This window comes from Notolabrus celidotus, chromosome 23 (assembly GCF_009762535.1).
Source record: "Notolabrus celidotus isolate fNotCel1 chromosome 23, fNotCel1.pri, whole genome shotgun sequence".
Classification (NCBI taxonomy): domain Eukaryota; kingdom Metazoa; phylum Chordata; class Actinopteri; order Labriformes; family Labridae; genus Notolabrus; species Notolabrus celidotus.
This window is the reverse complement of record NC_048294.1, coordinates 7,456,484-7,484,422: the sequence shown is the minus strand read 5'-3', so window position 1 is coordinate 7,484,422 and position 27,939 is coordinate 7,456,484. Positions and strand designations below refer to the sequence as shown.

General features: G+C 39.7%; 1 protein-coding gene across 1 annotated transcript; it reads left to right on the top strand.

Annotated features, from left to right (window-relative positions):
- Window positions 1–18,049: 18,049 nt before the first annotated feature.
- LOC117807695 (copper chaperone for superoxide dismutase-like) lies at window positions 18,050–24,150 on the top strand. The gene is made up of 8 exons (XM_034677068.1): window positions 18,050–18,193; window positions 18,458–18,530; window positions 20,103–20,240; window positions 20,729–20,903; window positions 22,872–22,932; window positions 23,166–23,243; window positions 23,328–23,431; window positions 23,620–24,150. Exons 1-8 carry the CDS (start codon window positions 18,059–18,061, stop codon window positions 23,777–23,779), a joined length of 924 nt encoding a protein of 307 aa, XP_034532959.1. The 5' UTR covers window positions 18,050–18,058; the 3' UTR covers window positions 23,780–24,150.
- Window positions 24,151–27,939: the final 3,789 nt, after the last annotated feature.

The following is a 27,939-nucleotide window of genomic DNA, read 5'->3' as shown; positions in this document are numbered from 1 at the left end:
GCTAAAATATGACATTCTAGAAGACATCTTGCGACCAGTGTTGCCAACTTAGAGACTTTGTCGCTATATTTAGCGAGTTTTCAGACCCCTCAAGCAACTCTTTTTCAAAAAAGCGACTGGCCACAAATCTAGAGACTTTTATTGAGACTGACTTGAAAGTATGCATCGTTCTTACTCTTCTCAACGAGCCGTGGATGCTGCTGTGAGTCCCTCCTAGCTGCATTCAGAGCAGGAGGCGTTCACCCCTCAGCATTCAGACTGCAAACGTATCACGCATGTACGAAGACCCCGCCTGGCTGATCCCGCCTACTGTCTCTTTTTGGTCCGTTTAGATTGTTAATGTAGATTGTATACAATAAACATCTTGAAAATGTTATGGTTGAAAAATGTGATGTTTTACTTTGATTTGTTGTAGGCTCCTAAGTGTAGTTATAAACATATTTAGGGTGTTTTTCAACCTCTTTTTGTCTCTCCCTGGAGGTTACGCGTCTCTCCTGCAGCGTCCATTACAATTTAAATTATGCAAATTAAGCGATGACGTCATTTATCGACTTCTAGCTACTTTTAGGACAGCCAATAGCTACTTTCCTCACTGAGGGGTTGGCAACACTGCTTGCAACCCCCCCCCATTGGTGTCTTGTGACCCCCAACTTTGGGAACCCCTGCTGTAGCTGATGGTCTTGTTTTCTTTAGTCCATTCCACTACCAGCTGACAGGTCCTTACAGGAGCTTTAAGTGTTTCAGTAATTGCTTTTGTTGAATTGGGCTTCTTTGCCCTGGCTATCCCTGCTCAGGCTACAGAGAAGCAGTTCCTACCTTGCAGACACAACTCAGGGCTTACTCCATTTATTATTTTTGCCGAAAGAGATGCTTAAACTGAACCTCAGTCTGAAACAATCCAGAGACACACATTCACTGTTTTATGACTGTTATGTTGGAAGCAGTAAGCTCATAATTCTCTACTTAAGAGTCCAAATTCTGTTGCTCAATCGTGCGTAGGCGTTACCTATTTTGGCCTCTGAACCAAAAAGCAATCAGCTTGAGGGAACATCTGCAAACAGCTCAGCAGAGACTGAGTCAAACGGAGGAAGTCCTGTTACATACCAACATCTCTGAGTCATTTTGCTTCCTTGTGAGCAGTAAACAGTGCAGCCCTTTCTGGCTCAGGGCCGGAAAAGGACCATCTTCAGCAGCACTGTACAGCCGGCAGCCACTGAGCTGTGTATCATAGCTTCAGATTGTATAAATAAAGCTCTTTTCCCCGGAGCGCCGGCCTTTAAAGGGCACCCTGCGTCCAAAAAAAGACTCTAGTGATGGGGTTTAACACAGGGATGCAGTGAATCTTAGTCAGCACAACACACTTTATCATATTGACTTTTTCAAGAGGCTTTGCGTACGAAAGTGTGTGTGTGTGTGTATGTGTGTGAGCCTGTTCTTAAGGATGTGTGTGTTACTGCTCAACCCTGCTCCTCCCCTCCCTCACCTCTATTGTTATTCCCTGAGTTGCTATTCTCCTAACAGAGCCCACATTCATCACTGGCTCTTGTGACTTTCTTATGGACATGCTGGTGAAAGAAACTTTTCAGGTCCGTGTTTGTTAATGACCTGCTGCCAAATAAGGTTTGCCACACACACACACACACACACACACACACACACACACACACACACACACACACACACACACACACACACACACACACACCTCCTAACCTACATACTGAAGACACAGAGGAGGAGAGGGAGGGACCCAGGGAGGAGATGGGACAGGCAGATATCTGGACAGGAGAAGAGGAGGAGGAATGGGCAGATATGAATGTGGAAAAAGGCGTATGATGTATTTGTCTTCTGGTTTATGCAAAAAAAGAGAGCTTCAACTACCCTTGATATCTCAAATGTGACAATGAGATACATTAGTGGGAAAGTTTTTGGTCATCTCTCTGTAGATTGTTGTTTCCCCGTACCTGCGAGCTCCCTGTACCGTTTTTTTTTAGTGTGTATGCCTCTTGGATTATACTGAAAACTGCCTTTTAAACTTCCTTAGTCCGTGCAGGAGACATATTTAAAAGCATAAATTGTGATGAAGAGCAAGCAGCACTCAATATTTAGTGTCAATAAAACTTATTTTATTATGTGACTTCATTTAGAAGTCAGTTTCTGCAGCTTTCACGTTTCTATCTTTGTTGGAAAGAGGACCGTTCCTTCTTTGCTCTTCGTGTTTTTTTCCACCCTTTTTCATGCCTTAAAGGATGATTTCATTTCTTTTGAAAACTTACAGAAATAAAAAGAAGATTCTCAATTTTTTGGGGCCCATCATTCAACTTTTCCCTCATGTCTCTTTGACAAACAACTTGATGTTTGAGTTGGTTTCAGCATCTTCATATGTATGCCTTTGCTGGTTGTCTTTTTTTTTTACCCTTTTTTCTGCCTTCAGGAATTACAGACACAAATCAAAAATAAAACAAATCCTCAGAATTCTGGAGACTAGACACAACATGTTTTACACAGTTTTGATCTACAAATAACTCAATGTCTGAGTCACTTTCTGCATCTTTTGCATTTCTATTCTTGCTAAAGAGATGCATTTTCCTGTGCTGCTCTTCGTGGGTTTTTTCCTCCTTTTTTCTGCCTTAAATGATTAAAAACCAAGAGACATGAATTTCCTTTGACAATATGCAGAAAAAAAAGTAAGTTCTTCATTTTTTGGAGCCCAATAAAGCAACTTTTGTCATATTTCTCCTACATAAGCAACTCCATGTTTGAGCCGATGCCTTTGCTCCTTCTTTTTTACCCTTTTTTCTGCCTCCAGCAATTACATACACGAGTCAAAAATTAAAACAAACTCTCAAAATTATGGAGACTAAAAATAAATTGTTTCCCACAGTTTTCATCTACAAATAACTTATTGTCCAAGTCAGCTTCACGCCTTTTGAGTATTTTTATCCTTGCTAGAAAGAGGACCATACCTGTGCCGCTCTTCTGGGGTTTTCCCCCTCATTTCTGCCTTAAAGGATTAAAAACCAAGAGACATGAATTTCCTTTGACAAGATACAGAAATAAAAAGTGAATTCTCAAATTGTTGGGGCCCAATCATTCAACCTTTTCACCCATTCTTGTTTTTATAACGACCCAATGTTTGAGTTAGTTTCACATCTTCATGTTGATGCCTGTGCTGAATAAAGGACTATTTCTTTTTTGCTCTTGATGGTTTATTTTCCCCTTTTTCCTGCCTTCAAGAAACAGCGACACCAATCAAAGATAAAAACTAATACTCAAAACTGTTTTGGAGACTAAACACAAACTCTTTCCCACAGTTTGATCCACAAATATCTTAATGCTTGAGTCACTTTCAGCATCTTATGCAATTCTGTCCTTACCAAGAAAAAGTGTTTCCCCTTCTGTTCTGTCTTAAAGGATGAAAAATGTGAGACACTAAATTTGTTGTAACACAACAAAAGTAAAAAGAAATGTCTCAAAATGTAAAAGCCCAACAATGCAACCTTTTTTTTTCAATTTTCCTTTTATAAATGACTTCATGTATGAGTCAGTCCTGGCATCTTATGTGTTTCATTTCTTGCTAAAGAGAGAACGATTCTTCTGTTGCTGTTCGTGGGTTTGATCAACCTTTTCCATGCTTTCAGGCTTCTCCCAGCGACACTATGTGACACGGCTCGTTGTGACTAACTATACATTTGTGAGGACCATTTCTCCTTTGCTATTCATGGGATTTGTTCTCCCCTTTTTATGACTTATGGTACTTTTGGCCCAGAGACCTTGATGTGGTGACAAAAATACAGAACTAAAATAGTCACTTCTGTGTTTTGTGTTTCTCTCTGTGCTTAAAAGATCACCAGTCCTCTTTTGCTTTCATGAGTTTTTTACCCCTTTTTTCTGCCTTACAGAATATATTTAATATGCAGATTATAAACACAGAGACCCTTGCGGAAATTAAAAGAAAACTTTAAAAATGTGGATGCCCATCCTTTCTCACATTTTTCTTCTGTATGACTCGATGTACGAGTCAGTTTAGTCATCATTGAAGTTTCCATCGTCACTGAAAAGGGGACTACTCCTCTACTGCTTTTCAGGGTTTTTGCCCCTTTTTCTGCCTTACAGGATTTTAAACTGGGTCACAAATTCACATATTTAAGATGTGACATGTTTTTCAAATTTGTCTTTTTATACATGACTCAGTCGTTTCAGCATCGTTTGCCTTTCTTTCCTTGCTGAAAAGAATGTGGGTTTTTCCGCCCTTCTTTTTGTCTTAAAGGTTTTTCAGTTCAAACTGCATAAAGATGAATTTCTGATGAATGCTGCTATCACTGAACCAGCTCTGACTGAATTGCAGTTTTTCTTTTAACTGTGTCATCAGTATATACACTTATTTTGTCCGCTTTTAGTTTTTTATAGTGAATGAAAAAAAAGTATTTTGTTAAACCAGTTATTTAAACTGCCAGTTTATCTCATTACTCTGCCTTCAGAGCTCTCCTATAACATCATTTACTTTAATGCTTATGGATTAATCTGCTCCAATACAAACCTGGATGATATATTGACAAAATACTTAATTGATCGTGTAACACGAACCAGGATCAGATGGAAAAACTTCATCCAATTTACATCCAGCTTCTAACTCAATCAGCTAATGGAGAGGAATCAAACCATGCGTCGTGGAAAGTATTGAACAGGCGTGCAACAATTGGGGGCTACTACGTGCAATCAAGCTACAGATATAAATAGTTTGTCATTAATTGTTACTCTCCTCCATCCATCTCCCGAGGGGTCTCACGTTGATAATCTCGCGAGGTTAATCTTGTGCGTGCAGTTTAATTAATTTGTCGGTGTGGCATAGGTGTGCGCACACTCATAATCTGGCTGAACTGGAGAAATCAATCAGTCCGGCTGTAGCCTCGGGCGCTCAAGGAGACCATAAACATCCCCCCACACACATAGACACATATGCACACACACACATATCAGGCTTGTCACGGGACATAAACAACAACAAAACCTCCTTAAAAGGTCTCACACCCTCCAAATGTGGGCCAGATTAGATGAGATTTTTGGGGTCGCGCTGGATAAAATCACTCCGCCGCGCAGTGACACACATGTCCACTGAGAGAGGATACATTTTCACGAGGCAAAGTGACTTCAAAATAAATCATGCTTTTGCGCAATTAGTCCCCATATGATCACACCGAGAGACCCCGAGCTCCAGAAACACAATGAGAGCGTCTCTTGTGCCACACCGACCCCGTTATCTTTTTTAAACCAGCCATACATATCTACTATGACTCCAGTCAGTGTGAGGATTAAAGGCGCCATGGAGAACAGGGATGCTGAAACAACACAATGGGAACACACCGTCACCCACCTTTGTCATCCCCGAGCTGTGATGTGATGAGGCGGTCGTGGCGTGATTTCACCCCCAGGATGGGCTCTGTGTCCCGGCCAGCCGGCTGCTTGTCCCCGCTTTCCTCCTCCTCTCCTCTTCTCTTTACTTCTCCGTTTTTCTTATTTGAAAGGAAAGCTTCCGTTTTTTCTCCTCTCAGCCTGCCTCTTCCTCTTCTTCTTCTTCTTCTTTTCTGTGGTTCTCATCCAGGTGTCGCAGGCAGTGAGGCGCAGATCTGCTGTCTGTCTGTTATCAGAGGCTCCTCGCTTCTCCTCGTGTAATAAAACCGGGAGACGGTTGCCCCACCTCTCTCTCTCTCTCTCTCTCTCTCTCTCTCTCTCTCTCTCTCTCTCTCTCTCGCGCTTCAGCCAATGCGCGAGTCTGTGCCTGTGATAATGCCAAGGACGCGTGCTGCTGAGGCTGGCGGTTAGCACGCGCGCGCACACGCAATATGGTTCTCACGTAAAACACAAACAAGAATGAACATTCCGGTTTCTACCACACTGACTCCATAATATGCCTCTGAACCTATCAACAAAAAAATAATATTGTATCATACTTAATATTTTCATGACTATAAACCAGGTTAGATTCATCGTTGGTTCAAACTGTGCTGGATATAGCCTACACGCTAATATTGCTGCTACTTGCATGCTGTTATCGTTAGCTACTTGTGTCTCACTGTGAAAGAGTCATGCTAACAAAGTTAATTTGAATATGAACTGGGAATTGACAAGGTAATGATGTGTTAATTAACAGCAGACAGGGGGGGTCAGGCCAAATGGTGTACTGGGGGGTACAGAAACCGCTCTAAAGTGCCCTCTTGGATTCCACTATAGTAGATAAAACATTAAAAATTGTCTTCTTAAGTGCTCTTTCAGTGGAAAATGGTTGGAAAAGTGCCCTCAAATGTATCAAACATAAGAAAGTGCTCTCTGCATGCCACTTAAATGTATAAAAAACTTTAAAATGTGCCATCAGGGTGCCCCTTGAATGCTCCTTAAATATATGAAATGTAAAAAGTCCTCTGGATGCCCCTAAATATATAAAAGAAAAAAAAGGGCCCTCTGGATGCCGTTCAAAGGTATAAAATATAAAACAGTGCCCTCAAGATGCCCCTCAAATGTACTGGATGCCCCTTAAATAAATGAAATGTAAAAAAGTGCCCTCTTGATGCCCCTAAAATGTTTAAAACATAAAAAAGTGCCCTCTACAATGTTAAAAAAAAAAGTGTTTCTGCATGCCCCCTAAATGTATAAAAGGTAAAAAAAAAAGAAAAAAGAAGTGCCCTCTGGATGCCCATCAAATATTTAAAATGTGAGAAAGTGCCCTCTGGATGCCCCTTAAAAGTACAAAACATAAAGAAGTGCCCTCTGGATGCCCATCAAATGTTTCAAACATAAAAAAGTTCCCTCTGAATGCCTCTTGAACTATAAAACATAAAAATGTGCACTCCGAATGCCCCTTAAATGAATTAGATGTAAAAAAGTGCCCTCTGAATGCCCATCAAATGTTTAAAACATTAAAAAAGTGCCCTCTGGATGCCCTTGTAGTTAATTATGGTATGTTATGTTATGTTTATTTTGTAATATATAATCAAAAGTATAAAACTAAATAAATAGTATTGTGCTTTTCCTTTTTCTCATAATTCAATTTCCTCCCCAATTGGTCACATAAATACTCACCAGAATGCAGGAATATAATTTTTAGATGCTTCAATTCTTCTTGGGGAGGACCCCAGGAACCCCCTCTTGTTACCACTGCCTCAGTACATTTACATTCACCCCAAACTGTGAGTACCAAGCGTTTGAAAGGAGGTGCCCTTTTTTTGTTTTCGCCCTGCCCCTCAAACAGCCTGAGTATGCCACTGGTCCCCCCTGCCCTATCTAAGGGGCTACCTACTGCCCCCCCTCCTGGAGCTTGCTGCTGCTGCACACATTTGCCTGCGTTATCTTATAAAAGTGATTGGCAGTTCTTGTCAGCCTGTGAAAACCAGCATGTGTTCCTAACTGGCTGATAAGATATGTATACTGTTTGTAACTTCCCTCGTTAATCACTTGTTTTGGTGTTACCTATCGTTAACCACTGTCCCCACTCCTTGAGCTTTCTGCTGCACGAGTGTTCCTGTGTTATCTTATAAAAATGATCGAAAGCTGTACAAATCTTTGGCATTTCTTTTCAGCCTGCGAAACCAAACATGTGTTTATTTCAACATTCATAGGCCTGTTTTTGTTGAAGTCGTTAAAATTTTAACTATATTTTTGATTTTATGTAATGTTTTTGGCATTAGTTGGGTTAGGATTTTTGTTTAAAGGGAAGCAAAGAAACCTTGATGTGGTGATCAGAGTTGTCTTAGTTTAGACTTGAGGAAAATTCATGCAGATTAAAAGACCCAAGCTAAGCAGAGATGCTTTATAATGAGGATGATTGTCTTGTACTGTCCAACACTGGTGTCCTTGTGCATCTGTAGACTCAGGCAGTAGGATACGATAGATCATAACGCCATGCCATGCCTTCCAATACACTAAGATACTATTAACATGATAGTTCGTCAAAAAACAGTTAAATATGACTTGATTTTGTTGACCTGTTCAACCACCATGTCCATGTTCATCTGCTTTCTTTGCGATAAGATACGATACTGTACGAAATGATACAAAACAATATGATACGATACGATACAAGACGATACAAGACGATACAAAATGAAACAAAACAATACAAAACGATACGAAATTATACAAAACAGTACGACACGTTGCAATACGATACAAATACTACGATACACATACTATAAGATACGAAATTATACAATACGATACAATATGAAATGATACAAAACAATAAGATACTATACGATACAACATGACACGAAATGATACAAAATGATACAAAACAAAACTATAAGATACAAAATTATACAAAACAATACGACACGATGCAAAAATTATACAAAAGAATACAATATGATACAAAATGATACAAAACAATAATATAAGATACGAAATTATACAATACAATACAATTCAGAATTATACAAAACAGTAGGATACGATACAATACAATACGAAATTATACAAAACAATACAATTCAGAATTATACAAAACAGTAGGATACGATACAATACAATACGAAATTATACGAAATTATACAAAACAATACGATGCAAAATTATACCAAAGTATACAATACGATACAATATGAAATTATACAAAACAATAAGATACTGTACGATACAACATGACACGAAATGATACAAAATGATACAAAACAATACGACACGATGCAAAAATTATACAAAAGAATACAATATGATACCAAATGAAACAAAACAATACAAAACGATACGATACAAAATGATACAAAACAATACTATAAGATAAGATACGAAATTATACAATACAATACTATAAGATAAGATACGAAATTATACAAAACAATACAATTCAGAATTATACAAAACAGTAGGATACGATACGAAATTATAAAAAACATTACGACGCAAAATTATACAAAAGAATACAATATGATACCAAATGAAACAAAACAATACAAAACGATACGATACAAAATGACACAAAACAATACTATAAGATATGGAATAATACAATACAATACAATGCAAAATTATACAAAACAGTACAATACGATACGAAATTATACAAAACAATACGATACGAAATGAAACGATTACAAGCTTACAGCCTTTCATTGTAATGTCATGTTTGGATTCAGCCACTTCATAGCAAGTGGTAATACAAACTAGGAGGTGGCTTAATGCTAATATTAGCTATTGGCGACATCATCATTTGATCCTTTAATTCCTTTCTGTATTTTAATCCTCGAATGGTTCATATCGAGTTATCGCCTGTGTCCACTAATGACTCTTTTTGCACTGGCAGTGCTTCTTACCAGTGCTTACTGTCATTAGCGTATAAAAGTTGTCCCACGACACTTCTTCTTCCCTTTGTAGTGATTGTTAAGCCTGTTTCAATTTCTCTGTGTGTCATTTTGCTTTTATTCAATTCAGTTTTACAAATAACACTTAAAATCAATGGAAAGAAATCCTGTCCTAGCATTAGCAGCACGTCTAGAGATGTACAGAATATATCGTAAATACTACTAGGCCAAAAATAATGCTGTTGGTGGAAACAGGCCCTTAAGGCTGGTTTATACTTCTGCGTCACCCCTACGCAGCAGGGGCTGACGCGGACATGAGCACTACATACTTGTGAGTCGATGTGTCCGCGTCGCTCAGCAATACTCCACCGAAAAACCTGAGGGCAGTGTGGTCTCTCTGATAATCAGGTTGCCAGTTTCCTGTTCCACTGTGTGCTACTTTTTCACAGTGATTTCGAGTGTATTATGTTCATGTAGAACTGATACATGCTTCACTTTATCATACAGACGTGATTACAGGGAAGAATAGAGAGGACACATCAGAGGAGATGGAATGCACGGCTGATGTCCTGGGATCTCAGAGGTGCTGTAAATGCAGGAAATGCAATGCTGCTGAGCGGACCAATCACAGGGGTTGTGGTCCTTGTCGATTCAAAACAAAGTTACATTTTGGAAGAGGTGCGCATCTTCTACGTGCGTAAGCCTCTACGTAGGTACAGGAGCTAAGCAGATCTCAACGTAGGCTGCTCTGTCGATTCAACGCAGAAGAATAAATCAGGCTTTCATTCTGCTAACTGACTTTAAAAGTTTTTATTGAACCCTTTTAGTTTGCCTCTATAATTTGACACACCTCCTGTAGAGACTGATAATTGGTAACCAGCAGCTTTCTTGGAAGAAAACCACTTTTTTTTGCCTCTGCTAAGTCTGCACAATTCTTAATGATACATTTGTATTTCATCCTTCTGTGTTTGCTTTATGTTTCTAAAGCCAGACTGAGCTGATGGATGCTGACAGACAGATTGTTTGCGTAATGATGAAGACCCTGGGGTGTAATGATTAAATGAGGTGCCTTGTATTGTGGCCGCCTCCATATGGGTCATTATTCCGAAGAGGGAACAGTAGACTTTGATTAGGCGATGCGGTCTCTTCTTCTACGTATTGATCCTCTCTGGGATGAGCTGTAGAGTTTGTCCATAGCTTGTTAAACACACCGCGGGCAATATAATTAATAGTTTTTGGCTTGTTTGTGGGTCAGCAATAATGCATGACACCGTGTGCTGAATGGACAGAATTTGTTTAGTAGGCTGTTTTCTGATTGATTGCCTCCTTTTGTTTCTTCTTGCGCTTTTTTTTAAGTGTTAATGTTTTTTGATTTAATTGGAAAACGCAGCGACGGATGTATCTGGAAATTGAAGTATTTGTCTTCTTGTCAGAGGGTCTCCATATATCACTACCTGCACCTGAAAATGTGAATGTTAAGAGGCAAAATCTTTAACTCTACCTCATCTTATTGCTACTTTATTTGACTTAGTGCACAGTTATCAGGCAAACCGAAAGTGAGGTGCCATTGTGTGTTATTCTGGACAATATTTAGTGCAACGTTTTCTTACATTTAGAGGTATTTTATCATCACTTTGCTAAGACTTGAAGCCAGATCAAGCACTTGTTGGCTGAAAACCTTGCCCATCAGTGCAAACATTGCAAAACAGTTAAAGCAAGTGTCCATCTTTTTCCAGTCTTCGAAAGTTACTGACCTTTCCTCTGTAGCTGTCTTCCTACAGACTGCAGAAGAAGTGAAACCGGGACAGAGTAACACCGTGCATTTTAATAAAAACATGGCCCCTGCTCCCCTGTACGAGGGGAGGGAGCAGCAGGGCGGGAAGGGGAGGAGGGGGGAGCTCCTTCATCCACCGCTACAGACGCCGTCCCCCGACACGCTTGGCTTCATCTTCCATTTGAGCTGTCAGGGTGCAATCAGCAGACATGGAGAGCGCTCGGCTGGGCTCTGACATTACTCTGACCTCTGCGGGGTCCCTCACACCACCAACAGCCCCCCTCACCCCACCACCACCACCTCTACCTCTACCCTCACCTCTCAGGAGCTGAATAATTCAGCGTCTTGAAGTTGTGGTAGGTGTCACTGGTGATGCACAGGCAGGTGAATTCAAAATTAGCATGTGTGGGATTGAGAAGATGACGGTATAAGTTTTCTATCACTGAATTTATTATCCTCCCTTCATTCATGCAAGTACCCACCTGCTCACTATACATTAACCTGCTTATTATGCAGCTACCATATAAAGATATTACAAGGTGACACAGAATATTGATTTAATGATGATTTTATCATTTGAAAGGATTTAATTATAGAGCTAAAAAACAACAACTCCACAGACAGTGACGCTTTTATGGCAACTGACTCTTTGGCAACTGACTTTCACAACATTTTGTAGTCAAAGTCAGTTTTTTAGTCAAAAAACAGGTTTTTGGGGACAAGACTGCTGACTAAAATCCGGATTTAATTTAGTTTTCTACAACCCAGCAGGAGGCTTGATATGTATTTTTTTTTAACAATGCCATCTATGCTAAATTATTGAGAGTACTCTCCACTTTTTCCACCCCCCTGCTCCTCTCTGTTATAGACACACACTGATAATCCCAGCACAAAAACTGATCACAAGTAGAGAACAATTCAAACTCACAGTCACTCTGCTAAAACTAAAGTTTATGTAGCCTACATGACAGGCTGTGCATGCTGTGTTGTTTGTTGTTGTTTTCCTGTCTATGTACGGACCTTGGAATTGATTTACCTTTAGTTTTCTACCAAACTGTTTCGGTATGCATCGACCCGAAACTACCATACTGAAACGGTTCATTATGAATAGCTTTACCTTTACACTCCTACAACACATTATAATGGAATTCTTGGTCAGAAGCTCTCTTTTGCTAACAGTTAGCTTCACCAGAAGCTGGAAAAGTTGTCTGATGATAAATCAGTTTCACACCAATGTTACAAGATTGATGTAAAGTAGAGTTTAAATGAGCAAAATCATGCAAAATGACACAGTTCAGTAGCCTACATGGCGGGCTAAGCATGCTTGTTTTCCTGTCTATATGTGGACCTTGAATTTGACTTACCTTAAGTTTTGCACAGAACTGTTTTGGAATGCATTGAATCAAAACTATCATCCCGGAAAGTTTTGGCATGAATAGTTGTATCTTTACACTCCTATAACAGACAGTAATGGAATTCATATTCAGAAGCTCTCTTTTGCCAACAGCTAGCGACACCAGAAGCCTGGGAAAGTTGTTTGATGATAAATCAGTTTCAGACTCTAGCTGGTGTGTTTCAAAATTGATGTAGAGTTTTAAATTAGCCAAATCATGCAAAATGACAGCCATCCTACATAGTGGGCTAAATATATTGTGTGTGGTTTGTTCTTGTTTTCCTGTCTATGTGGGGTCCTCAAATTTGAGTTACCTTTAGTTTTCTACCAAACTGTGTCAGTATGCATCGAACCAAAACTACCATACTTAAACGGTTCATTATGAATAGCTTTACCTTTACACTCCTACAACACATTTAATGGACTTCTTGGTCAGAAGCTCTCTTTTGCTAACAGCTAGCTTCATCAGAAGCTGGAAAAGTTGTCTGATGATAAATCAGTTTCAGACCCATGTTTCAAGATTGATGTAAAGTAGAGTTTAAACGAGCCAAAATCATGCAAAATGACAGCCATGGTTCAGTAGCCTACATGACAGGCTGTGCATGCTGGGTGTGGTTCGCTCTTGTTGTCTATGTGGGGTCCTTGGATTTGACTTACCTTTAGTTTTGTATCAAACTACATATGTCAGTACCCATCGACCCGAAACTACCGTACTGAAGAGGTTTGGTAGCAATAGCTTTACCTTTACACTCCTATAACACACAATAATGGAATTCATGGTCAGAAGCCCTCTTTTGCTAACAGCTAGCTTTACCAGAAGCTGGAAAAGTTGGCCAAGGATAAATCTGTTTCAAGCTGTAGCTGGCGTGTTTCAAGATTGTTGTAAAGTAGAGTTTAAATGCGCCAAATCATTCAAAATGACAGCCATAGTTCATTCAGTCATTAAATCTGTTCCTATACGCAATGATTAAGAATACCAAATATTATTAATAGGAGAAGTAATTAATAAGATATAAATACAAATACAATGAAAATAATGATAATAAAAGTATGTACATAAGACAGATTAAGCTCTGTAGAAAATACATAGTTGAAGTCCCCGGAGATCAGGAAGAGGTCACTCTGGTGGTCTGTCAGGAGTCTGGCTATGGCAGCGTTGAGAACATTGGACGCCATAGTCGGGTTGACAGAGGGGGGATGTAAACAGCTACCAGTATGACGTGAGATCTCCCTGTGCAGATAATATGGTCGGAGGCCCACAGCCCTCTCTGTGCTATCCTGGTCAGATGCAGCCACGTTTCCATAAAGGACACCATGACATTCCCGAAACTCCGTCTGACTCCTGGCTAGTCCTGTTAGCTCGGCCATATTTTAGCCAGAGATCTCACGTTGCCCATGATGAGAGAGGGGAGACACGGCTTCTATCTCCTCTCCATAAACCTCTGTCTTCTTATACCAGCTCTCCTCCCTCTTAGCTTAAGTTTTGTACCAAACTGTCAGTACGCATCGAACCAAAACTACCATACTGAAACGGTTCATTATGAATAGTTGTACCTTTACACTCCTACAACACATTTAATGGACTTCTTGGTCAGAAGCTCTCTTTTGCTAACATCTAGATAGACCAGAAGCCTGGAAAAGTTGGCCAAGGATAAATCAGTTTCAAACTGTAGCTTCAAGATTCATGTAAAGTAGAGTTTTAAATGAGCCAAATCATGCAAAATGAACCATAGTGTGGGTGTGTGAGTGTGGATACAGTCCAGAAACAGCGTGAGGTAGTCGTGTATCAGGGTCATGGTAAGAAGCAGAAGATTGTGGCATGTGGATAAACAAAGACAAGAGTAATGATGATTACTTCCTTCAATTCAATTTCATAATGTGTGTAGATTATTGCTGCAAAGTCGATCTGAGGATTACAGCGCATGGTATGGAAAACCACCACTAAGCTGTGCGTGCATGTATGTGTGTGTGTGTGTGTGTCTGTGTGTTTTCTATACATTCCTATTATAGCATCTGTCTTGATAAGCAGGAGGTAGAAGATGACCGTGATGTGGCGTCAAAAATCTGGGTCACACAAGTCTAAAATAAAAATCTCCTTAATCGAAACTCCTCAGAATAAATTTGGGATGATAAGAATAGAGAGTGACACATTTTTCTTCTGCAACCGCACACACACACTCCGGTCCAGAAACAGAGCCACCATTACGTCCAAACAACACAGAGAGGCCGATGTTTTACAGGAAAGAAAGCAGAGTGGCAGAACACAGCTCCTTCTGTTTCTGCCGGCTCATTGGCTTCGACCTTTGACCCCCGTGCTGGGTAATACGACCACAGGCTTTAAGAGGGCTGAGCCAGTGTGCGCCAGGCCTCAAAACACACAAGTTCAGCCTATTGTGTGTGTTTCTTTGAGAGTGAAAGTATGTGTGTGCGGTCTTTTTTTCTCTCTCACACAGCGGTGGTTAATTTATTCGGTACATGGGAAACTGTCTCAAACCTTTGCCCTCGCGTTGATCCGCGGTGCTGAGCTCGCCGTTCAAAGGAGAGGAGGGGGGACACCTGAGCTCGGAAGAGGAAGAGGGGGGTTTTGTTAACACACACACACACACACAAGCACAAAAATGTACACACAGAAACACACTACATCGCTAGAAAGCGGAGAGAAACCTAATTGCTTCGTGTAAAAACTGAAGAAGAAAACTGCAGGACAAAGAAAGGAAAATAAGAAACGGCAGCAGAAGAGAGAGTTAACAAAGAGGAGTGTGTGTGGTGTGTGTGTGTGTGTGTGTGCTGACAGGAAGTGTTGACAGCCCCTTGTGGAACAGTAGAGGTTTTATCTGTACTAAATGAGGCACTATACCACCCCTCCTCCTCCTCCCCGGCTCTGGAACATTAACACTGACCTGGACTCTGTTGTAGTTTCTCGTTAAAAACTTTGAAGAAGGTGAAGCAAACTTTATTTTTAGAGCGTTGCAAAGAATCAATTCCTGTTACAAAAGAAGAAAAAATACGAGCACAGCAGGGCAGAGCTAATCAAAAAGTGTCCTGGAGCTTAAGGACCATTAAAAGGCAAAAAATAGCTTCCTGCCAGGGGTGTGCCAAGACGTTTAGGGCTGGGGTGGCCCATCTCAGGCACTGAGGGGTGGCCTGAAGTATGTGTACATCTACACATGCAAAACAACACAAAACATATATTTTTGTGCTTTTTGCCTTTATTTTATAGGACAGCTGAAGAGAGACAGAAAAATTTGGTGAGCAGAGAGGGGGTAAGACATGCAGGAAATGGCAGACCGGTCAGGAATTGAACCAGCGACCGCCACGACGAGGACTGTAGCCTCTGTAAGTGGGGCGCTTAGACCGCTAGGCCACCAGCTTCCCTCCACCATTGACTTCAACAACTCACATAAAAGTATTACACAGATTGTTATGGTTTGTACCAAAGTATTTTAACTAGACCCAAAATGCAACCCACAGACGAGGTTAAAGGTTATGTGAAGGGATTTATTGAGAACAGGCTGTTTGAGGCGGTTGAGAGGTGTTGGATGTTGGATGTGGCTGAGGATGGGCAAGAAGTGGTGAGGCGCTGAGGCTCGGTGGAGGGAGGCACTGGACAGGACAAAGCAACAGGTAACAAAATTGGACAACAAAAATCAATGTACGAGGAGCTGGCTATACCACTAGAGGAATGGTAACAATCTGGCAGCAAGTGGAGAGAAGACCGGAGCTTATATGTGGCAGCTATTAGAGTAGATGGATCACAGAGCGCAGCGCCTGGTGACCACGCCCAGCCAATACACAGCAGGGAAACAGACTTCAAACATTAACTATCTGTCATTTCCTGTCTTTATTCTTTTCTCTCTAAAGTAACACAACAGATTGGTGACATTTCATGCTTCTCAGCTTAATTCCCTAAGGACTTAAAAAGAAGATTTTTGTCCAGTCACAATTTAGAGTACTTAAATCTCCCACAAGGAACTTCTTGTTCATGTTGATTTTGGCGCCCCCTGTGGACAAAGTCATTCCACTTACTGCTTTGCTGATTTTGTCCTGTACATGTCTAAGTCATGTTTTCGGACAATAAGTCTCATCCTGCATTCCTTTAACAGTCGAATGACTCATGAGTTGATTTTAAGTTTTGTTTTTCCCTGTGTTTCTTAAGTTATATTTTTTGCCTTTATTCGATAGGACATCTGAAGAGAGACAGGAAGTGTGGGGAGTAGAGAGCGGGGGAAGACATGCAACCGGCAACCCCTGTGACGAGAACTGTAGCCTCTGTATGTGGGGCGCTTAGACCGCCTTGTGTTTCTTGCCTTGGTTCCTCCCCGTGTTTATTCTGTATTAGTTATCCTTTGTCTCCCTTGAGTGTTTAGTGATCCATGTCTTTTATTGTATTTTCTTGGGTTTCCTGTTTCCATTTTGTAGTTTTTCTTCTCTGTGTTTCCTGTTTAGTTTTACTTCCTGCCCTTGTGTGTTTCCCTCCATTTTTGATTACCCACATTACTTTCACCGGCCCGCCAGAGGTTCCAATCCGGCCCTTGGAACAACTTTGTAAACTGAAAAAATTACAGTGAAGACATTAACTGCAGTTTTTCAATAAAAGTAACTACTATTTCAAATTTGTCCTCCGTCAGCACAAACAATCATAGTGCTGACAGAACGCACCTGAACGCCGCTTTTTTTCTGGGACTGTTTTTCTTAAAGTGAGAAAATAGATAAACTTGCTGTTTGAATAATCCGGTTGAGATTCATAAAGACTTTTTAGAGCACTATAAGATGATCTACTAACTACTAACACTAGCACTACACCCCTGCATACAACACTGTCCAGCAAGCAAACTGTGCATGCTGGAGCTGAGGGGTCCAAAATAATCAACTTTACCTTCTTCATTATTATAATATTAATAATAATATCTGTTCTTTTGCTTTAAACATTACACTCTGTGTCAGGTGTATGGGTAACCTGTGTGTTTGGTGTGTTCGCAGCAGGTTTCAGGGCTGCATTTTCAGTTGTTGAATCTTACATTTGTAGTATATTCAGTTGTTGTGTTTTCTGTTTGTAGCATTTTTCTGTTTTTGTATTTCATTTCTATATAGCATTCACAGATTTTCTTTGTTATGTTTGTAGCTTTTTTAGTTTTGTATTTCATGTCTGTAGTATTTTCTGTTTTTGTACTTCATGTATATTTTATATGTTGTGTTTGTTTTATGTGGACCCTAGGAAGAGTAGCTGCTGCGCAGCTAATGGGGATCTGAATAAAGTAATAGGGAATAAAGAGTAAAATATTCTGCCCACCTAGACTCATCATGGCAAAAAATACAACAGCTGTTTTTGTAGAAAGACAGTTCATTAAATGTGAACATTTTCAGGATGTACTTGTACTTTTTTGCACTAAAACAAATGGAAACATGTAGAGTTGTCTTTATTTATAGGTCATTATGTTATAATTTTACTGGTCCAGCCCACTTCAGATCAACTTGGGCTGAATGTGGCCCCTGAACTGAAATGAGTTTGACACCCCTGAGTCATAGAAAGTTGCAGTGGCAGCTAGTCGCCACCTGGCGGCAGCAGTGAGCATTAAACGTCACTGTGACCTCACAAACATGGCGGCGCCCTGTAGCAGATACAGCTGGGTCGCTTCCGCTTTCCGAAAAGTGGGGAGTTCTCTACTTAATTCAGTTTTCATCGCTCAGGCAGCGACGTGTGGCGTCAAAATGGACTCACAGAGACCAACTAAGGTATGACATTAACATTCACTACATGCAGGCTCGTGTTTTCCTGCTTTAGCGACATATTTTACCTTCTATTGTTCCTGAAGACACAAAAACATGCTTTTTTCTTCTCTTTTGGTGGCGACTGTGACTCAGCCTGCCTGATAACATGTTTGATTTCAGCCCTGCACCGTTACGCAGTTACATGGCAGGTCCACACGTGATGCTACAGCCACAATGAGATGGTATATATGTCAGCTGCAGGTGTTCATGTGTGTTTGTGCTCTGCAGCTGGAGTTTGCTGTGCAGATGACATGTGAGAGCTGTGCAGGGAAGATCCGAGCTGCTCTGGAGGGTAGACCAGGTAAGAAAACCATGGAAGGTGTGCAAGACATGTGTAATACACACATCCTCTGAAACTCTACATTACACAGTGAACACTACATGTTTAATCAGTAACTGCATGATTTAAACGGTGTGATTTCTAACAGCAGTTTACACAGATAAAATAAGACAAAGTCACATGTCTGTCATGAGTTAGTCTGGCTTTTCTTCATGCACCACCACAGACATTCTTTGATGTCACTCAGTAAAGCCTGGGGAGATTATACAGTTATGTGAATGCTTTGAATGCATTGAAATGAATAAAGCAACAGGTGACATGCAGACTTTTGCTGCTCTGACATTTCCTCATATTTTCACAGTAATTTTTCTCAACATAAATAATAATACATTATGATAAATATATAATTGTGCACATATTTAAGTGACAATTAACAAAGTGTGCTTCAATTTAATAAATCCAAATTGAGTGCCTGGGTATTGCAACATAGACAGCTTCAGTGTGTTCACATCAGGTTGGTTTTACATGATAAAATGTGCAACATGTCCTCATCCAAGGAAGCTCCTTGTCTTAGCATTTTAAAAAAACACAACACAATTTATTTAAGACTCCACACACACATTAAAAAGACTGAATCAAACAGACATGAGATGAGGACAGATCTCCTGTCATTTTATGTGAAATCTCGATCATCACGTTCAAACTCTGAACTTTGCCTCTGGACATTAAAACTGAGCTATCAGGGTGTTTTTAAAAGTAAACCCGAAGACTTGATTTTACCTTGGAGTAATTTCTCTTGACTGCATTATGAGTTTTATTACAACTGTTTGAGCATCAATTCAATTTTAAATCTATTCCATGTAATTTTATTTTATTTTTCTAGTATTTTCCTGTTGATCTTATTTTTTGGATTTGACGGAAATTATTTAATTTTATTGATTTTATGGTAATGGTTTTATGTCATTTATTTTAATTTAATGATTTGATTTTCTAAATTTTATTGTAATTTCTTATTTTATTGATTTCAATGTAATTATCTTATTCTAAGGATTTTATTGTAATTATTTTATATTATTGATTTTAATATAATGGTTTTATTTTATTGATTTTATTGTAATTATCTTATTTTATGTAATTATCTTATTTAATTGATTTTTGTGGTAATGCTTTTATATTGTTTATTTTATTGTAATTATTTTATTTTATTTTTAATTTTAAGTATTTCATATCACTATCCTCTATCTGGTTTAATCCTTGTATCATTTTATCTATTGCTGCTATTTTCTCTCTCTCTGTTCTTGGGCTGCATGCTTAAATGTATGGAAGGTTCTTTATAAATAAAGATGAGTTCAGTTGTTGAATAACAGCTACATTACTGAACTATCTTTATAAAGCTGTCTCCTTTTACCTTTTCATTATTATTTCTAACTCTTTTGAAAGGATGATAAAAATACTTCTTAAAGCTGTGTCATGCATGAAACAACTGGAAGAAATATACAGATAAAGGGGAAAATAGTGAAAGCATTCATTCATCTTGAAACTCAACACACATTACATCTGTATGATACCATCATGTTTTTTTGTGTTTAACAGGAGTGCAGTCCTTCAGTATCGACGTCAGTAAGGAGGAAGTGTTGGTGGAGTCTGCTCTGACCAGCGCGGAGGTTCAGGCTCTGATCGAGAGCACGGGACGCAGAGCCGTGCTGAAAGGCATCGGAGGATCAGAGCGAGGTGAGAACGCCAGAGAGAGCACGGGGACTCAAACCTCAAGAGCCTCAGACATAGAATCAAGTATTAACAATGATAGTTAGGGGAATAGAATGAGTCCACAGAAGTTTCACGTATCAAAAAAGTATGTTTTGTATCAACACATCAAGTGTAGAAAGCTCTGAATAGAAGTGTCTCAAAGGCTTCCATGACAGATCTGGCAGAGATAATCTCTCAAACACAGCTGGTTATGGATGATTTGCATCTACATAACTTATCAGACATGGATAGAGAGGCTGAGCGTTAGCCGATGTAAAAATAGCCTCCACAGTGAGCGTCTGTTTCCCTCAGATAAAATCAAATGTGAGCTGAGACACATCCTCTGATCACAGTCACTGCAGACACATTTCTAACACACTCTGCAGGAACACATTAACACAGCCGCAGAGTGTCTGTGTAAAGATGAGGTTAGTAACTGTTCAGGTGTGTGTGTGTGTGTGTGTTTGTAACAGACCTGGGGTCAGCGGTGGCCATGCTGGAAGGAGTGGGAAACATCGTGGGTGTTGTGCGTTTCCTGCAGCTGTCTGAGGAGCGCTGTTTGATTGACGGGACTGTAGATGGGTTGGAGCCAGGTCCTCACGGACTCCACGTCCACACACTGGGGGACCTCACGCAGGACTGCCTCAGGTAGCACCTCTGTAATGATAACAGCTTCAGTCATGTACATGATATGAATATCCTCAGTGCTTTCAAATTTCTGGAAGTATTTGTCTTCAGTGTGATTTACTGATTTGAGGTTTTCTTTTAATCACACTCAACAGACCGCTGACTCTTATAAAGGATATTGGTGACTAAACAGATTATTTTATTTAGTTATTTTAATGCCTGTGGCTGTAACAGCTAACACCGTGGGGGTGTTAAGCGAGGTAACAGCTGAAAAATACCCAAAGATTCACAGTGAGTGATGCGCTGGGTTGTTAAAAGAAAGCAAGAACAGATTTTTCATTAAAAAACACTACTTTTGGGTGCAAGCTTGGCCTAAAGGTTAAGTTGCACGCCCATATAGCATGTGGCTGGGTTTGACTCCATACTGTGGCCCCTCTCCTGCACCTCATTCCCAGTTTCCTCCTCCATCCACTGTCCTGTCCTCTCCTAGTAAAGGTGTAGGATCAGCAAATAGTAACGAGGTACTGCTTTGTCCACAGGGGGATCAAAAATATACACCAACTGAAAGTTCCTAACTGTAGCTTTAATGTTCCTCAACATGAAAAAACAAGAGTCTCCTGCATCACGTAGCTACAAAATAGATGTATTCATATTCACATATTTGTTACCATCAATTAGAAACTCATTCGTGTTTCAAACGTGGTGAGAGAAAAAAACAGACAGTGGAACGCTTCCTGTTGAGACAATTATAATCAATATATGTAACAAATTGGTGAGATGAAAATAACTACTGATACAGTTTGTAAACAGCAGAGGGCGATATCTGAATTCTTGTGTTCATGTGTGCATGTTGTCCCCACAAACGGTAACAGGCAACGAAAATGTTAAACGGAGTTAATACCTCTCCAGAGGATATAACAGTCAATCATTCTTTAGCTGTTTTCATTCCCTCTTGTATCTTTATAACCGGGCGGAGGAACTTTTTAATACTTTCAAAATAAAAGCACATTTGTGCCAGGTGCAAGTCAATAAATAAGCCAAATAAAGTGGGTTATTTTTATTTTTATTTTTTATGTTTGGTCTTTTTGCAGAGACGCCATGATATAAACTACAAAAGTACTTTGCTATTTTGAAAAATACATCAAAAATCAAACAAACTTGTCTCGTCTACAAATTAAAATCAATAACTTAATGTTTTTTAAACATTAAAATCAACACAATTTTTTGTGTTTAGTTTGTTATCACCATTTGATTTATTTCCTGAATTATTAAAATGATTGCACTGCAAAAACGCAAAAATGTTTTATTTTAACCCTTAAAAAGTTGTTAAAATATCACATCATGAACCAAGTATTGTTAAACCTATTGTATTGTGTGTTGAGAGTATCATTACATCCATCTAATTCAGTTTTGGAGTTATTTTTATGAGCTTTTTTTGGCCTCTGTACATGGGGGTGCATGCTTAAACCACGTAGCTAAAGCAGTGCCCCTTGTGTTGCTTAATTTTTTTCCTATGTGGAAAAGTTAGAAGAAACTTCAACTCTAAAACAACTGTGGAAGAGACTCTCTGTTATGAGTTGATGACACATGCTCATGCTGTTATGTTAAACCTCCCTAAGTAGTCCTGTCCTTCTCTAAAAGAAGAACCATTGTAACCATCATACATCAAGGTTTAGCAACCATAAAGGGTTATATGTCTACTTATAAGAAATATATGGGATTAGAGTGAAAAAACAGGAAATTAAACCTTATAAGTAATCAAATATTATATGAAGAAACTGAGACATATTCAAGGAGCAGCAGTTAAACATTAACTTTTATCTGTGCTCGTGTTTGTTCAGTTGTCAGCCTCATTAGCTCGTCTACATTGGGGAGCATTCCTTGTGATATGATTTGCAGTAGACGGCAAAAGCTTAATTTAGATGACATTCCTGATTTTCTTATTTTGTCTTGTTTTAAATTTAATTTAATTTCCTCTTTTATTCACAGTTGTGGAGAGCACTTTAACCCCTTTGGGACACAACATGGCGGCCCCGGAGACTCTGAAAGGGTAGAGTCAAATCTTCTCTACAAAAACAACTTACCATTTTATCAATCATTTTGATTAAAGTTTGGAAAAAAAAATTCTTAGAGATTTGTAGAAGTGAAAGTATTAAGAAGCTAATCGCTAAGAGCTGTTTTCATGTGAAAAATCAAGGCATGGGCTTTCAAACTGTTTAAATCCACATGTTTTATCCTATTTCTGTGTCTTTTATTCACCGTGAGTTCTGTGTTGTCGTCCAGCATGTTGGTGATCTAGGAAACATTGTCGCCGGCCCAGATGGCAGAGCCTCATTCAGACTGGAGGACAGTCAGCTGAAGGTAAAACTAAGCCCAATGAAAACATGTGAAAAAGAAACTTTTAAACTGTCTTTATTTATACCCTTGTGTTGTGTGGCGCTGCAGGTGTGGGACGTGATTGGTCGATCACTGGTGGTGGATGCAGGCGAGGACGACCTGGGTCAAGGCGGTCACGCTCTGTCCAGACAAACTGGAAACTCTGGGGAAAGGTGGGTCCAAGAGAAGAATCTGCTGCTTACTAAAGGAATACAAATCTCTTTATACTTTATAATAACATTTTCAAAAACAATAAAGTGCAACAAATTAAAGAAATGCTAATCTAGCTTGTTTTGAGTTCTTACGCCTTTGCTAAAATGAGCCTGAAGTGTTGAAGCTCCTTTCCATCTCGTCTCCACAGACTGGCCTGTGGGATCATCGCCCGGTCGGCAGGTCTGTTCCAGAACCCCAAACAGATTTGCGCCTGTGACGGCGTCACGCTCTGGGAGGAGAGAGACCGTCCGATCGCTGGGACGGGTCGAAGCAAGAACAACACAGAGACTCCGTCCGCAAACCTCTGACTCTCTGACACAAAACAGCAAACTTAACGAATCGAAGAGGACATACGTCGACAGAGGAGCTCTGAGGAACACTGCCCCACTTGGGGAAAATGGCCTTATTTTCTTATAAATGTTCTTTGTGATAAAATCAAATCCTCCTGCAAGTGCACTTAGCGTCCTCTGAGGACTTAAAAAGCACTAAAAGAGATTAGAGCAGCCAGGGACTTTCTAAAAGTCACCTCAGATTGGCCCGCTGTCTATTTAAACTGTTATGAATTTGTATTTCCAGTCGCCCCTGACACAGCCGCTTCATCGCTGTCTGAAATGATGTGTTTAAGTTTGGAGGGATCCACTCTGGCAGCGGTGGCTGAGATAAATGCACTTCAATTTGCTCTGAAAGTGTCCAATCAATTATGCAAGCCTCTGGAAAAATAGAAGCTAAGAATCACATCGGTGATACTATAATCACAGCAGTAAATACGTAAATCCTAACAGTGGTTTGATAGAAATGTAGCTTTGATTAGAGTTACTTTTGTGTTATAGGAAAATCAACATCTCATAATACAATGATGCTGAGTAATTTACTGTCAAAAACACTGATAGCCTTTTAGCTGTGGGAAATCTTTTGCAACATTAGTTTAGTGATTAAGAATGCATAACAATGAGTTATAGCTAGAGCTGGCCGATATTGAAAATTATGTTATCACGATAACATGTTTCATACCATTCGATATCGATAATTATCAGGATAAATATCAAATCATTATTTCATTTAAATTTAAAGGCAGATGTTTTGTTCCTGAGTGAAAGTTGAAGAAACCAGACTGTTTGTATTTGGATTTCATTCTCTGATAAGCTTCTTGAATCCACCATTTTGGGTGGTGCTAACAGGAAGCAGGTCTGAGATGTGAAGTTTTAGTTTGTAAATTCTTATTTTTCTCAGGTTGAGATTATTTGCGGAATCAGATTTATTTACCCACATCCTGAAAGTGTATTTAATGAAGTGTATTAAGTTAAAAGTTAACACCAAGTTAACACAGTGTCAGACTAACGACTCTGCTTTGAGCTGGTAGGTTTTGAGTTTTCTTCAGTGTTGCTATCGCCCATTTCAGCTGTGTTTACATTCCGCTTGAGACTTCTCTAAGCCCCGCCTACCTCCTATCCTGCAACATGATTGGCAGTTAAATGTCGTCTTCTTCTTCTGTTAATGTTGGGTGGCAACCATAGACTGTATAAAATATGGACGTAGCATCCGTGACGTCACCCATCTGTTCCTGAGAGCTGTTTTGAAGCCAATTGATGGCGGCAGCCATATTGGAAATGGGGAACTCAACCAGTCAAAGTGTGACGTAAAGGGGCGGAGTTTGAGCCTCCTCGCCAACAGCTATGTGTTCCCGTCCAGGAGTCAAGTCAGTCATGCCCGCCTTAGAAAAAAATTCACCCCCATACAGTGTGTGCCGATGGAGAAATTAGCTACGTAGAGCCAATCTGTTTTTTAATCAGGCTGTAAGCATGTTTATTAATGCTGCAAAGATCGTCTTTTTCCCATTCATGTCTATGTGGTTTCTGGTGTGTTTCTGCAGCCAGCCTCAAGAGGATTCTCAATGAACTGCAGTTTATAACACTTCCGCATGGGCTTCATCGTTTGAGACCGAAGGTTGCCGCTTGGTGGCAACTAGCGTTTAAGGCACATTAGCGCCCTCTCCCTTTCCAGTGGATGGGGGTGTAATTACAGGTGTAAATATATTGAATTTTTATCCCACATTTGTTATATTTATATTGAGAAAAATTATATCATGATAATTATCGGTACCGAATTATCGACCAGCCCTAGTTACAGCTAAATAGATATATTTGCTAAAAGTAATAGATAGAAATAGTCAAAAGTAGTGGATCAAAGCAAAGCTTTAACCTCTTCAGGGGAGATTATTTTCAGTTTAGACTCTGATAATGTCAGTATTATTAATTTAAATGTACAGCTACTGATCTAAAACATAAATCCCCCCAAAAGTTAATTGATTAAAGGGATTTATTGTTTTGTTTACAAGATGAAAATGTCCGACAATCACTGAGTTAACTAAAGAAGAGTCAATCTGGACCACTTAAGAATGGAAACACTTCCTCTCTGCATTCGTTTAAAATCCATGAGGTGGTGTGAGCGACTCGTAGAAGAGAGATCTGACCGAGAGTCGAATTCCACTCTGAGTGAAAGGGCAAGAAGCTCTTTAAGAGTTGAACACTCAGCTGTTTTTTTTTTTACATGGAGTCTGAGTGTTGGGTTCCGTCATCATAGCTGCGGTTAACTCTGAAGCCATACGGTGCAGCAGCCTGACCCTTTATAAGGACATCTCATTCTTCTTCTCTTGTTTAATTTATACATGTTGGTTTTAATAATTTGCTTCTGGCATTTGTGATTTTTGCTAATATGTTTTTTCCCTCCACATGAAGACAGAACAATTTGTGCACTTTAGTGACCATGAGTGTGTAGAGAGATTCACATTGATTTTCAGCATCTCAGCGTCTGTCTGGTCTTGGTCATGCCCTGATAACCTTATTGGATTCCCTTCTCTAAATGTTGTATCCATGTCCCCTTTCATTTGTGTCTGCAGGGTGTGAAACCAACTTAAATGCTTAAGGAATGTGTACGTTATTGATGTTTGATTTAGTGTTTTCATGTAATAATCAAACCGTGCCAGAAAGAGAGACAAACATTGACTGTGATTGTTTTTGTCAAATAAAAGTCAAAGTCTTCTTTATTGTCAAAAACTGCAGTATGCACCAGACATACAGAGGATCTGATATTGGGATTCTCTCTCAGACCCTAGAAACGACAACAACAGATAAACATAGGAAATACACACAAGACGAAGAAAATGGATAAAAACGACCTAGCTAGAAAAGATAAGCTAAAGTTCAAATAAGTAAGCTAATAAATATAATAAAATATGGTTTAAAACAGCGCAAAATACATGTATATCTCATATTTGGAATAATAGAAAAGCCAAACACAACTTTGATGCAGGGCTGACACTGAGGCTTGATGTTTGGGGATGTCCCAAAGTGACACATTTCTCAGTTGTTTAAAATAAACTTTGAATTCTGACTATAAGACTGGTCTGAAGGTACGAAAACTCTCAGATAACAGTCAAAATACGGCACAATCTTCTGTGGCATGGCTAAACACGAGATCAGAGTCTGCAGGAAACCTTTCAAATTAGTTGGTATAATGTGGCTTAAGCTTGCAGAGCTAGCACCACCACCCTTTGTAAGTTAACATCCACATGCTTATGCTAGCTATACATCACTACAGTAGAGTGGCTAGAGGGTTTGAATTAGGGTTAGGGTTATGATTAGGGTTAGGGTTAGGGTTAGGGTTATGATTAGGGTTAGGGTTAGGGTTTGAATTAGGGTTAGGATTAGGGTTAGGGTTATGATTAGGGTTAGGGTTAGGGTTTGAATTAGGGTTAGGGTTAGGGTTATGATTAGGGTTAGGGTTAGGGTTAGGGTTATGATTAGGGTTAGAGTTAGGGTTAGGGTTATGATTAGGGTTAGAGTTAGGGTTAGGGTTATGATTAGGGTTAGGGTTTGAATTAGGGTTAGGGTTAGGGTTATGATTAGGGTTAGGGTTGTGATTAGGGTTAGGGTTAGGGTTATGATTAGGGTTAGGGTTTGAATTAGGGTTAGGGTTAGGATTAGGGTTAGGGTTAGGGTTGTGATTAGGGTTAGGGTTAGGGTTATGATTAGGGTTAGGGTTAGGATTAGGGTTAGGGTTAGGGTTATGATTATGATTAGGGTTAGGGTTGTGATTAGGGTTAGGGTTATGATTAGGGTTAGGGTTTGAATTAGGGTTAGGATTAGGGTTAGGGTTAGGGTTAGGGTTGGGATTAGGGTTAGGGTTAGGGTTGTGATTAGGGTTAGGGTTAGGGTTGTGATTAGGGTTAGGGTTAGGGTTATTATTAGGGTTAGGATTAGGGTTACGATTAGGGTTAGGGTTTGAATTAGGGTTAGGGTTATGTTTAGGGTTAGGGTTAGGGTTATGATTAGGGTTAGGGTTGTGATTAGGGTTAGGGTTATGATTAGGGTTAGGGTTAGGGTTATGATTAGGGTTAGGGTTAGGGTTAGGATTAGGGTTAGGGTTAGGGTTGTGATTAGGGTTAGGGTTAGGGTTGTGATTAGGGTTA